We start from the raw sequence: 14,011 nt of genomic DNA on the forward strand, positions 1-14,011 counted from the left end.
TTCATCCGATCAAGAACTCCTGTTTGGACAGAATGTGAAGGCTGCAGCTAATCAGCAGCCACTGATTGACTGCAGCAAATGTATGCGACAATCTTATGACCCAAGCGTAATACAGTCAATGTCGTGAGTATATTTGTTATGCTGGCACATTATAGCTGAGTGTTACCCAAAACTCATTGAGAGGAGCGCACCTAGGAATGAATTTGGTGCAGACTCTTCATCAAGACTGGAGTGCAAAGTGTGATTTGGGGCCAATGACTTTTCTTGGTTTTTTTTTGGATATCTCCATAGGTGACATCTAATGTGGATATTGTGCATAAAATATATATGAAACCCACATAAATCCTATAAACCTATATCTGCATTTCCTAGGTTTTGGTCTCACCAGCACAAAGGTGTCCAGAATGTCCTCCTGCACACACATGTTCTCCTCTAGGAACCTTCTGCGATGTTCCATGAGGAGATTCTGCTGCTGAGTCTCAAAGGGTTGTTCCAGCATCTGGAAGACGACTGCCCCCGTCACCAGGTACCCGAGGACCACACCGAGCAGCGCCAACACCGTCTTCTTCTTCATGACGTTTTTATTTTGAGTTATCTCCTCTTCAATCCCAACCTGGTCTCCGAGTAATATGGAATCTTGTGATGAGCAAGACAGGGGGTAGAGAAAGCCTCCGGGAAGACCCCCAACTGGGGAGTGGCAAGACACTGTACAGGGGGGAGAAAAGGAAAAGAGTGTCTGATATTGAAAGCAATAATGTATAGGATACGACTGCTTACAGAGAGAATGATGCTTCCGATCGGCATCAAATAGTGCAAGTCACATCATTGTGCACAATAAAGTGTGTGCAACCGTATACCACCAAGAAATATACACATATAAGGCTTGGGTGCTCGGTACTCGTAATAATGAGCGGGCACTACCATGCTGGGGTACTCGGTACTAGTAATGATGAGTGAGCACTACCATGCTCAGGTGCTCCGTACTCGTAATGATGAGTGAGCACTACCATGTTGGGGTACTCGGTACTCGTAATGATGAGTGAGCACTACCATGTTGGGGTACTCAGTACTCATAATGATGAGCGGGCACTACCATGCTCGGGTGCTCGGTACTTGTGAAAAGCAGTTGCTCTGATGGGCACAACTTTAGTACCCAAATATAATGGAAACCAATGAGGGACTTGAGCATTTTTCAGGAATATTTTGCTGAAAAATGCTCGAGTCCCCATTGACTTCCAATATACTCAGGTGATCGGGTCGCACCCATCCAAGCATCCAACTGCTCTTAATGAGTACAGAGCACCCGAGCATGGTAGTGCCCGCTCATCATTACGAGTACTGAGCACCCAAGCATTGTAGTGTCCGCTCATCATTACGAGTACTTAGTACCTGAGCATGGTAGTGCTCACTCAACATTACAAGTACTGAGCACCTGAACATTGTTGTGCTCGCTCAACATTACAAGTACTGAGCACCCGAGCATGGTAGTACCCGCTCATCAATCTGACTACTGAGCACCTGAGCATTGTAGTGCTCGCTCAACATTACGAGTACTGAGCACTCAAGCATGAGAGTGCTCACTCATCACTAGTTATCACCTAATCCCAGGATTGGTGATAATTTTCTGATTGATGGAGGTCTGATCACTAAAGGCCCTGTCACACGCAGCGATATCGCTAGCGAGCGTACCCGCCCCTGACGTTGGTGCGTCACGGGCAAATCGCTGCCCGTGGCGCACAATATCGTTCGGAGCCGTCACACAGACTTACCTGCCTAGCGACGTCGCTGGTGCCGGTGAACCGCCTCCTTTCTAAGGGGGCGGTTCATGCGGCGTCACAGTGGCGTCACAAAGCGGCCGCCCAATAGAAGCGGAGGGACGGAGATGAGCGTCCGTAACATCCCGCCCACCTCCTTCCTTCCTCATTGCCGGCGGCCGCAGGTAAGCTGTAGTTCGTCGTTCTTGAGGTGTCACACGTAGCGATGTGTGCTGCCTCGGGAACGTCCTCAACAATCAACGATTTTATGAAAATGAACGACGTGTCAACGATCAACGATAAGGTATTTTTGATCGTTAACGGCCGTTCGTTGGTGTCACAAGCAACAACGTCGCTAACGATGCCGGATGTGCGTCACGGAATTCGTGACCCCGGCGATATATCGTTAGATACGTCGTTGCATGTAACGGGGCCTTTAGACCCTCATCGATCAGCAGAATGGGAAGTTTATATACCTGACAGGGAACTATTATCCCTGTTACAAAATGGAGTGGCAAGTTGGATACTCAACCACCACTCCATTCAATCTCAAAAACATTCATCAGTTCCATACCAGAATTAATGATGCCGCCATCAAGCTCATTCTAATGGGAATGAAAGTTCCCCTTTCTAAAGATCAGTTCATGTAGTCGAACCAACAAGTGATCAACAAGTTATCCCCTAATAGTATAAATGATGACAAATCGGTGGTGGTCTGGGTCCTGACACCCTTCCCCGATCGGTCAAAGCACCACTCTGAAGTATAGTGCTCCATACTATTGAGCCCATTCACCGCTCTGTGCGCCCAGTTCATGAAGGAGCTCCACATTTCAAGAAGGTGCTTTGACCAATCAATGGGGGTCCCAGGACCGCCACCAACAGCACATGTCAGCCCCTATAATATAGAAGAATGCTACCCTTTAAGGCACTATGAATGGATTTTTCAGCCCTCTAGAGTTACTATTTTTGCCCCAATCATATGAAATAAGAGCCTTGGAGTTTATTACAGTCACATCTGAATTTCCAGATTAGGTTTTAATGGTAAGTGACGCCCAGGTCTTCCAAACATTATACGTCTTCAGAAAAACACTGACTATGCAACAAATTTCTGACTTGGAAGAAGCATATAACATTAACCATTGGAATTAATTAGTACACCCAGGGAGCAATCGTTTTAACAGATACCACTGCTTTCTGTAATGCTACTGCTAAATGAACCCTGACGTATTTATAAGCCTACCTGTAAATCAAGCTTTTACTGACACTTTGGATATAACTTTCACAATCAGCCTCATGGATATTGATTTCTAGTTATTTCCAGGAGCAATATAATGGAAGCAATTGTGGATATTGGTTATTTATGTTAATACTACACCTTTATCTTTATATTGTATATTGGTCATGTTTATTTTTCACCTAATAATAATTTTATTTCTATTGCGCCAACAAATTTACAAATCAGATGTAAATGTTTATGTTGTATATTGGTCATTTGATATCATCTATTAGTTATTTATGTTGTATTTGTTTATTTTTTATATTGTATATAGATTATTTGTTTTCTTTTTACATCTGTTTATCTGTATTATATTTTATATTGGTTATGTTTTTATTACACCTGTATATCTTTACATCATCTCTTATTTATGTAGCACCTGTATTTTTTTATATTGGTTGGTTATCTTTATATTACACCTGTATGACTTTATATGTTCTTTATGTTTATATTACACCTTTATATCTTTATATCATCTATTAGATATTTATGTTTATATTACATCTTTATATCTTTATATCATCTAATAGTTATTTATGTTGCACCTGTATGTTTTTATATTGGTTAGTTATCTTTACATTACACCTGTATGATTTTATATTAGTTATTTATGTTTATAATACACCTTTATATCATCTATTAGTTATGTATGTTTATATTATATCTTTATATAATCTATTAGTAATTTATGTTGCACCTGTATGTTTTTATATATTGGTATATTGGTATATTAAATAGTGGTATATATATATTTTATATATTGGTTATCTTTATATTACACCTGTATGGCTTTATATTAGTTATTTATGTATATATTACATCTTTATATCATCTATTAGATATTTATGTTTATATTATATCTTTATTTATGTTTTTATTACATCTTTATATAATCTATTAGTTATTTATGTTTATATTATATCTTTATATTATCTATTAGTTATTTATGTTGCACCTGTATGCTTTTATATTGGTTATCTTTACATTACACATGTATGACTTTATATTAGTTATTTATGTTTATATTACATCTTTAAATCATCTATTAGATATTTATGTTTATATTATATGTTTATTTATGTTTTTATTACATCTTTATATCTTTATATCATCTATTGGTTATTTATGTTTATATTATAACTTTATATCATCTATTAGTTATTTATGTTCCACCTGTATTTTTTTTTATATTGGTTGGTTATCTGTATATTACACCTGTATGACTTTATATTAGTTATTTATGTTTATGTTACACCTTTATATCATCTATTAGTTATTTATGTTGCACCTGTATGTTTTTATATTAGTTGGTTATCTTTATATTACACCTGTATGACTTTATATTAGTTATTTATGTTTATATTACACCTTTATATCATCTATTAGTTATTTATGTTTCTATTATATCTTTATATCATCTATTAATTATTTATGTTTATATTATATCTTTATCTCATCTATTAGTTATTTATGTTGCACCTGTATGTTTTTATATTGGTTATCTTTATATTACATCTGTATGACTTTATATTATATATTGGTTATTTATGTTTTTATTACACCTGTATATCTTTACATCATCTATTTGTTATTTATGTTACACCTATATATTTTTATATTGTATATTGGATTTTTGGGTTCTTATTGCATCAGTTTATCTTTAATATATCGTATATTGGTTATTTATATTTCTATTACACTTGCATAACTGCTATAACAAACCAAGTTTATAAACTTTATGATCTGTTATCTGTCAATATTTTGCTAAATTCTCATATATCACGAGAGATCTATAAGAGAAAAGTCCAATAAGCAATAGATTATTTCTTATATGACTAATACATTAATCAGGACATAGAAACAGCTAGAAATGTCAGCAGAAGTGAGTGGCTTGTGGGTCATGTCACTTACCAGGATGGAGGGTGGCGGAGCTGTCAGCCTGGGGTGTCCAGTGTTAGATGATATAATGGTACCCCCCCTGCACATTCCCCCTGCAGCCGGGCCTGCAGACCACCCTCTTGTATCTGATGCCCAAAGGAGAGTGATACCCACAGTGCCATCTCCCCCATCCACACACTGCATGGGCGTGGAAAGAGGGAGTGAATAAGAGGATGAAATAAGATGTAGACATTGAGACAGCGGAGGCTTGAGATGTAGAAACATCTGCACTGAGCCAGTGGGGGAGATGGCAAAATAAAGGGTGAGATGGAGAATTACAGAATATATACAGGACCTCAGGAGGGAACAATGGAGGGGATGATGCACAAACCAAGGGACCTGCAAAAGATACACAATTAACCATTTTTTAGCCAGTGTTCCTTACCGGTCACGGATTCTGACCTCAATCTTGAAGATCTTCGCTTACCCTATACTTGTAGTGAAGGCAATTGATTAACCCCTTCATAGCCACCATTAAACTGCAATTTTTCGCATTCTACTTAATGAGATTATAAGACTAGAGCAATCATCCGACTCCCCGCAGACCACTCAATATAATAACCCTTCTGTCCTGGCAGGAGCCAGACTGGGCCTCAGTCACCCTCTGTTTGCCAGCCATGCATTTATACAGCAGTCCCATGATAAAACTTGCCTTAACCCTTTCCTTCCTTCCAAGCCACATAGCACAATATTCAATATATACACTGCAAAGCATCGCCCACTTGCCTGCCAGAACCATGCAGCATTGCATAAGAGTAACCCACAGTACGGAGCTGCAGTGTCACTTAACCCCTCCCACTCTGCTGGTCCATTTCTGGCCATGAAACAGTTAATGCTTCATCGTAGCCTCCGTCAGCACACATAACTGATGATGACAGTCAATGGAGATCATTCCAAGTACTAAACGCCACTTAACCTCGCTACTTAACCGTTTCACGGGATGGATGGGCATCCAAAAAATACTTGAATATGGTTCATTTCCACAGGGAGATTGATTTGTGCGATGAATGCACTCCACTGCTTTCTGTTATCAGCCAGCATTGCAGTAGAATGTGCTCCATGCTGTCAGCGTAGTCACAGTTTGGCTCAATGCTCATGCACAATAATGTATGTGAAACATTGGATTTGGAGATTTTTATTTATTCATTTATTTATTTTATTTTTTTTTAAAGGGACATTAATTTTAATGTAGAAATCTTACAAAAGTGCATTTTATAAAAAAAATACTTTCTCAAAACTGATATAATGCAGAAGTGATGAGAACTGGACATTTATTAGTATACTGCGAGAACAACTGAAAGTATCTCCCAGATTGGGTGATAACAGAAAGCAGTGGCGTATATCCATCACACAAATCAATCTCCTGGTAGAAATGAACCATATACAACATGTTTACAAACAGTAACAAATCTACAGTAATGTTCCCAGATAACAATATTGCACTGGATAATCCACTGCACATTTGCCTCTGAATAATCTGCTGCATACAGTGCTGGAAAATTAAAGGGAATCTATGACCAGGTTTTTGTCACCTAATCTGAGAGCAGCATAATGTAGGGGCAGAGATCCTGATTCCAGCGATGTGTCACTTACTGGGCTGCTTAGTGTAGTTTTGATAAAATCACTATAGTCAGCAGTAGATCATTGCAGGACTACTTGGTGTGCTGCAGGTAGTCCAGCATATTCATGAGCTCAGTATAACTGCTAGATCTGTAGCAGAGAAAACAGTGATTTTACCAAAATGACAGCAAACAGCTCAGTAAGTGACACATCGCTGGAATTAGGGTCTCTATCTCTACATTATCATTATGCTGCTCTCAGATGGGGGAGCAAAAACCTGGTCACAGATTCCCTTTTAGGAATCTCAAGCATGCTGCAGAAATCAGTGCAAATATTACCATTTGCAATATATATGTGTGTGTGTGTGTGTGTGTGTGTGTGTGTGTGACGCCCCTGACTATCTCAGAGTGTCACAGGGGACTGCATCCTCTCTTTCTATGATGCAGAACCTACCTCCCATGGTTCCGGGTTTCTGAAAACCGGTATCACTCCGATCAGCACTACAAATCCCAACCACACCTCACATCATGACCTGTCAGATACACCAGTGGGTTGGTCTACCTGGTAAAGAGCCACCCATCTAGGGGTCCCGCAGACTGGTGGGAGGGAAGGAAGACAGTTTAGAGTTAGAGTTTCAGTGAGGAGTTTAGAGTAGCCCTCAGTGAGTAAGGAGCTGAGAGTTGGAGCTCCCTGTGTGACCTTGGTTGGGTAGCAGACAGTGGTCCGGGACCAGAGGAGTCGGAGACCCGGTCGCAGGGTATTGGGAGAGGGTGCCCAGACTTAGTCTTGGAGGACGGTTGGCACCGGAGAGTCCAGTAACTGGACCGGTACCGAGCATGGCGGGGTACAGGACCCTAGATCAGGGAGTAGCTTCACGCAACCTGATAATTAACCTGTGGAGGATAGTCTCTTGATGAACTGTCCCCAAGAGCTCAGAGATCGAAGGCACCAGCACAAAGAGAGGGATAGGGTTTGTCAGCTTATGTAGCCCACTGAAATCCTAAGTGCCAGCCATCGAGAGCACAACTCCACTATATATAGGGAGCGGGACCAAGACAGCTTCAGGCCAAGGGGTCACCAGAACAACTACATTTGTGCATGGAGGCAGGCTCCGGACCATTAAAGTGATACCGGTGGGAGCGGACACCCGGACGGGCTCCCCAAAGAGGCAGTGGTACCCAGAGACTTTGATTTACTACAATGTGTGAGTCTGCTTCATTAGCTGCATCTCACATCACAAAAACCTGAGTGAGTACACTGCCCCCCTCCCTGCATTCTGCCTGCCCAGCACCATCCACCAACCCTGCAGAGTCCCGGGGCCTCCTTACCTGCGGAGGGAACTGTCACCTAGCTGCCCCCACGTCATCTGCCCTGGTACTCCCCTCGGCAGTGGCGGTACTCCCTTTTTATCGCAACCCGCAGGTGACGTCACAAACTAATCCCCTGTAAATATCCCCCCCTTTTAATCGAGTGGCCGCTGAGCCCCGGGTCCGGGGACCCTCGAGCCACAGCAATCCCGGATCCGAGCAGTTCGCCTGCTTAGGGGTGGCACACCTATATATAACAAAAAATATAAATGCAACCCTTATTTTTGCTCCCATTTTTCATGAGCTGAACACTAAGCTCTATTACTTTTTCTATGTATATAAAAGGCCTTTTGTTAACAAATTTGTCTAAATCTGTGATAGTGAGCACTTCTGCTTTCTTCTTTACCAAGATAGTCCATCCACCTCACAGGTGAGGCATATCGAGATGCTGATTAGACAGGAGGATTATTGCACAGGTGTGCCTTAGGCTGGCCACAATAAAAGGCCACTCTAAAATGTGCAGTTTTATCACAATGCCACAGATATCACAAGTTTTGATGGAGCGTGCAGTTGGCATGCTGACTACAGGAATGGCCACCAGAGCTGTTGCCCATGAATTGAATGCTCATTTATCTACCATAAGCCGTCTCCAGAGGAGTTTCAGAGAATTTGGCAGAACATCCAACCGGCCTCAGAACCACAGACCACGTGTAACCACACAGCCTAGGATCTCCACATCCAGCATCTTCACCTCCACGATTGTCTGATCCCGGCCACCCGGACAGCGGCTGCAACAATCGGTGCAAAACCAAAGTATTTCTACACAAACTGGTTGGCACGGATCTGTGCACAATCCCTGGAAGCTGAAACCACTTCAGTTCTTACAAGGCAGCATAGTCACCGGACATGTCACCTATTGAGCATGTTTGGGACTCGGGATCGGCGTATACGACAGAGTGTTCAAGTTCCTGCTAATAACCAGCAACTTCACAGCCATTGAAGAGGAATGGACCAACAATCCACAGGCTACAATCAACCTGATCAACTCTATGTGAAGCAGTTGTGAGGCCAATGGTGGTCACACCAGATACTGACTGGCTGGTTTTCTGACCTCCCCTGGACCTCCCAATGCTGTAAAACTGCACATTTTAGAGGGGTCCTTTAATTGTGGCCAGCCTAAGGCGCACCTGTGCAATAATCATTCTGGCCAGCCTAAGGCGCACCTGTGCAATGATCATGTTGGTCAGCCTAAGACGCACTTGTGCAATAATCATGCTGGCCAGCATAAGGCGCACCTGTGCAATAATTATGCTGGCCATCCTAATGCACACCTGTGCAAAAAACATGTTGGTCAGCCTAAGGCGCACCTGTGCAATAATCATGCTGGCCAGCCTAAGGCACACCTGTGCAATAATCATGCTGACCAGCCTAAGGCGCACCTGTGCAATAATCATGCTGGCCAGCCTAAGGCGCACCTGTGAAATAATCATGCTGGCCAGCCTAAGGCGCACCTGTGCAATAAACATGCTGGCCAGCCTTAGGCACACCGGTGCAATAATCATGCTGGCCAGCCTAAGACACACCTGTGCAATAATCATGCTGGCCAGCCTATGGCGCACCTGTGCAATAATCATGCTGGCCAGTCTATGGTGCACCTGTGCAATAGTCATGCTGTTCAGCCTAAGGCACACCTGTGCAATAATCATGCTGGCCATCCTAATGCACACCTGCGCAAAAAACATGCTAGCTAGCCTAAGGCGCACCTGTGCAATAATCATCCTGTCTAATCAGCATCTTGATATGCCACACCTGTGAGGTGGATGGATCTCCGCAAAGGATAAGTGCTCTCTAACAGATTTAGACTAATTTGTAAACAATATTTGAGAGAAAAAGGCCTTTTGTATACAAAGAAAAAGCCTTAGATCTTTGAGTTCAGTTCGTGAAATATGGAAGCAAAAACATCTCTTGCTTTGCAGTATATAAATTTAAAGGATGAAATGTGCAGCTCTACAGCATCTTCTTCGCAATGATGTCCACAGCAGTTAATGCCACTGTAGCTATCAGTGCAAGAAGCCCAGTAGTATATATATATATACTTACCCTATTGTACAGTGACTCAAGATAAAGGTAAATCAATCAGTAGAATTGACTGACCTAAGCCATTTATATAGGCAGGTAGGTCATAGGAAGATGAATAAAATTATATCTTGATATCTGCAATCCGATGTCTTATTCCAGAGAAATCTACATTTTCCTTATATGTAAATGAGCTGTTAAGATCTATGGGCCGGACATAGATCTCCCTGAGAATCTGCCTCCAGAGAATATTATAAATAGCTGTACTACACGGCTTCGCCCGGGTTAATAACTGCTGTTAACAAAATAGAATGCATTAACAAGAATGCATTCTTGACTCAAAAAACACAAAACAAATAGATATAAAGGTAATTGTAATGTCTGTCTCCCCCTCTGTATATATCTCTTTGTCTCTCTCTCTCTCTTTCCCTGTCTGTCTCTGACAGTCTCTGTCTCTTTCTCCGTCTGTCTCAATCTCTTTCCCTGTCTGTCTATCTATCTCTTTCCCTGTCTGTCTATCTATCTCTGTCACTTTCCCTGTCTGTCTCTTTCCCTGTCTGTCTCTTTCTCTCTCTTTCCCTATCTGTCTCTTTCCCTCTGTCTCTTTCCCTGTGTCTTTCCCTTTGTCTGTCTCTTTACCTGTCTTTGACTGTCTCTTACCCTGTCTGTCTCTTTCCCTCTCTTTCACTGTCTGTCTGTTTCCCTGTTTCTGTCTTTGTCTATGTCTGTCTCTTTACTTATCTGTGTCTGTATCTTAACCTGTCTCTCTCCTTCCCTGTCTGTCTCTTTCCCTGTCAGTCTGTCTCTTTCTCTGTCTCTTTGTGTCTGTCTCTTACCCTGTCTATGTCTGTTTCTTACCCTGTCTGTGTCTGCCTCTTTCCCTGTCTGTGCCTGTCTCTTTCCCTGGCTGCATTGTGACACGCCAACATTCCATATAAGGGCGTGGCTGCGCATTCTTCTGAAGTTCTGGCTGCACTGTGGCTCCCAGCTCCATTCGCTTTAATGGAGGCAGGTTTTTGGTGAATAACTGTAAAGCGCGGGGTTACAATTTCCTCTTGAAACATAGCCTATGACGCTCTCGGGGTCCAGACGTGTGAGTGTGCATAATTTTGTGGCTGTAGCTGCGACGGTGCAGATGCCAATCCCGGACATACAGACACACATACACACACACACATACACACACACATTCAGCTTTATATATTAGATAAAAGGAGGCATTACCAGTGTGTCGGCTGCTCACTGATCTGACTGCAGAGCTGTGTGGGATTATAACTGACACTACTGCAGGTTCCTCTCAGCTTCAGCCTCCATCTCTCAGGCAGACAGGACTGCAATATTGCATAATATTGTAATATTATAATACAGCAGAACTGTGAGAGCTGCAGCAAATGTGTTTGTAAGAAGACAAAGTTCAGTTCTACTGTTCTGTGTTACTTTCATGTCTCACACTGGTAACCCTTCATTTTAATAGTCTCTGGAGGCCGATTCCCATTGAGATCTATGTCCAGCCCGTAGATCTTAACAGCTCATTTACATATAAGAAAAACTTGGATTTCTCTGTAATAATACACCGGATCACATATATCAAGGTATCATTTTATTCAGCTTCCTATGACCTGCATTCTCATATAGATGGCTTAGAAGGGTTGATCCTGACAGATTCCCTTTAACCATTTATTAGCCACTAACCGTTTGTTTTTAAATGCTGTGTATGGTTTATGCCTGCAGGATTTTTTATTTTAAAGGGAACCTGACAACTGATACATGCTGCTTGATCCTCAGACAGCATGTATTAGGCACTGGCTGCATGACATGTATGTTTCACCATGAAATCTATGGGAGACCAGTCAGATAGTCGGGTCCCCGGGGGCTTCTCCCCACCCGCTCCCTTTGAGTGACAGGTCTCTGCCTATGTGTGTGTATAATATGGAGAGACCTGTCAGTCATTGACAGAGGGTGGGGAGATGCCCCTGTGGACCCGCCTGTACGGCTGGTCCCCCAAAGACTTCAGAGTCAAACATACCTTGCTGAAATCATACAGCCAGTGTCTGATACATACTGCCCGTAGATATATCTAATATATAAAGCTGAGTGTATGTATGTATGTGTGTATGTATGTATGTGTGTATGTATGTATGTGTGTGTGTATGTCCACTAAAGGAATCCGCACCGTAGCATTTACAATCACAAAATTTTGCACAGACACCACATGTGACTCAGGGAACGTCATAGACTATGTTTTGATGGGAAAATTTAACCCCGCGCTTTACAGTTACTTTCCATAAAACCTGCCTCCATTAAAGTGAATGGAGCTGAGAGCTATTAGGTTATTAATAGGAGCTGTAATTGGTTGCTATAGGAACAAAGGACATTCATAGTATAAGAAGCTTATGTGTGAGGTAATATGATGTTGGTGGGGAGATGGATAGAGAGAGACAGAGAGAGAAAGAGACAGGGAAAGAGACAGACAGAGAGACCGGGACAAGGAAAGAGACAGAGACAAGTAAAGAGATGAGAAATAGACAGAGACAGATGGGGAAAGAGACAGACGGGGAAAGAGACAGACGTTGAAAATGACAGATGGGGAAAGAGACAGACGGGGAAAGAGACAGAGACAAAGAAAGAGACAGAGAACAAGAAAAGAGACATAGAGACAAATGGGGAAAGAGACAGAGACAAGGAAAGAGACAGACAGACGGGGAAAGAGACAGACCTTGAAAGAGACAGACGGGGAAAGAGACAGACGGGGAAAGAGACAGACGGGGAAAGAGACAGACGGGGAAAAGAACAGACGGGGAAAAGAAAAGATGGGGAAAGAGACGGTCAGGGAAAGAGACAGTCGGGGAAAGAGACAGACGGGGAAAGAGACAGACAGGGAAAGAGACAGACGGGAACAGAGACAAGGAAAGAGACAGAGACAAGGAACGAGACACAGAGACGGGGAAAGAGACAGACGTGGAAAGAGACAGACTTGGAACGAGACAGACGGGGAAAGAGACAGACGGGGAAAGAGACAGACAGGGAGAGAGACAGACGGGGAAAGAGATAGAGGGGGAAAGAGACAGACGGGGAAAGAGACAGACGGGGAAAAGAACAGACGGGGAAAAGAACAGACGGGGAAAGAGACAGTCGGGGAAAGAGACAGTTGGGGAAAGAGACAGTCGGGGAAAGAGACAGACGGGGAAAGAGACAGACAGGGAAAGAGACAGACGGGAACAGAGACAAGGAAAGAGACAGAGACAAGGAACGAGACACAGAGACGGGGAAAGACACAGACGTGGAAAGAGACAGACTTGGAACGAGACAGACGGGGAAAGAGACAGACGGGGAAAGAGACAGACAGGGAAAGAAACAGATGGGGAAAGAACAAGAACAAGAAAAGAGACATAGAGACAAATGGGGAAAGAGACAGACGTGGAAAGAGACAGACCTGGAATGAGACAGACGGAGAAAGAGACAGACGGGGAAAGAGACAGACGGGGAAAAGAACAGACGGGGAAAGAGACAGTCGGGGAAAGAGACAGTCGGGGAAAGAGATAGACGGTGAAAGAAACAGACGAGGAAAGAGACAGACGTTGAAAAGGACAGATGGGGAAAGAGACAGATGGGGAAAGAGACAGACGGGGAAAGAGACAGACGGGGAAAGAGACAGACATTGAAAAAGACAGACGGGGGAAGAGACAGATGGGGGAAGAGACAGACGGGGAAGAGACAGACCGGGAACGAGACAGACCTGGAACGAGACAGACCTGGAACGAGACAGACGGGGAACGAAACAGACGGGGAACGAGACAGACGGGGAAAGAGACAGATGGAGAAAGAGACAGACGGCAAAAGAGACAGATGGGGAAAGAGACAGATGGGGAAAGAGACAGACCTGGAACGAGACAGACGGGGAACGAGACAGACGGGGAACGAGACATACGGGGAAAGAGACAGACGGGGAAAGAGACAGACGGGGAAAGAGACAGACGGGGAAAGAGACAGACGGGGAAAGAGACAGATGGGGAAAGAGACAGACCTGGAACGAGACAGACCTGGAACGAGACAGATGGGGAAAGAGACTGACAGAAAGATAGAGAGAGACAGACAGATAC

General features: G+C 43.2%; 1 protein-coding gene across 3 annotated transcripts in view; it reads right to left on the minus strand.

The window, feature by feature from the left end:
- The window catches only part of KCNK4 (potassium two pore domain channel subfamily K member 4), a 56,526-nt gene that overhangs the window by 38,996 nt on the left and 3,519 nt on the right, over positions 1-14,011 (minus strand). The window contains exons 1-2 of one of the 3 annotated variants that reach the window (XM_075325866.1): positions 5,354-5,461; positions 386-705 (exon numbers count right to left, since the gene is read on the minus strand). In XM_075325866.1, the coding sequence (XP_075181981.1) occupies positions 386-574 (189 nt within the window). In that variant the 5' untranslated portion in view covers positions 575-705; positions 5,354-5,461. Of the gene's footprint in view, positions 1-385; positions 706-4,941; positions 5,082-5,353; positions 5,462-14,011 lie in introns of those variants that run through there. The other 2 variants (XM_075325865.1, XM_075325864.1) reach the window with 2 other exon arrangements.

This window comes from Anomaloglossus baeobatrachus, chromosome 10 (assembly GCF_048569485.1).
Source record: "Anomaloglossus baeobatrachus isolate aAnoBae1 chromosome 10, aAnoBae1.hap1, whole genome shotgun sequence".
In the NCBI taxonomy this organism is placed as follows: Eukaryota; Metazoa; Chordata; class Amphibia; order Anura; family Aromobatidae; genus Anomaloglossus; species Anomaloglossus baeobatrachus.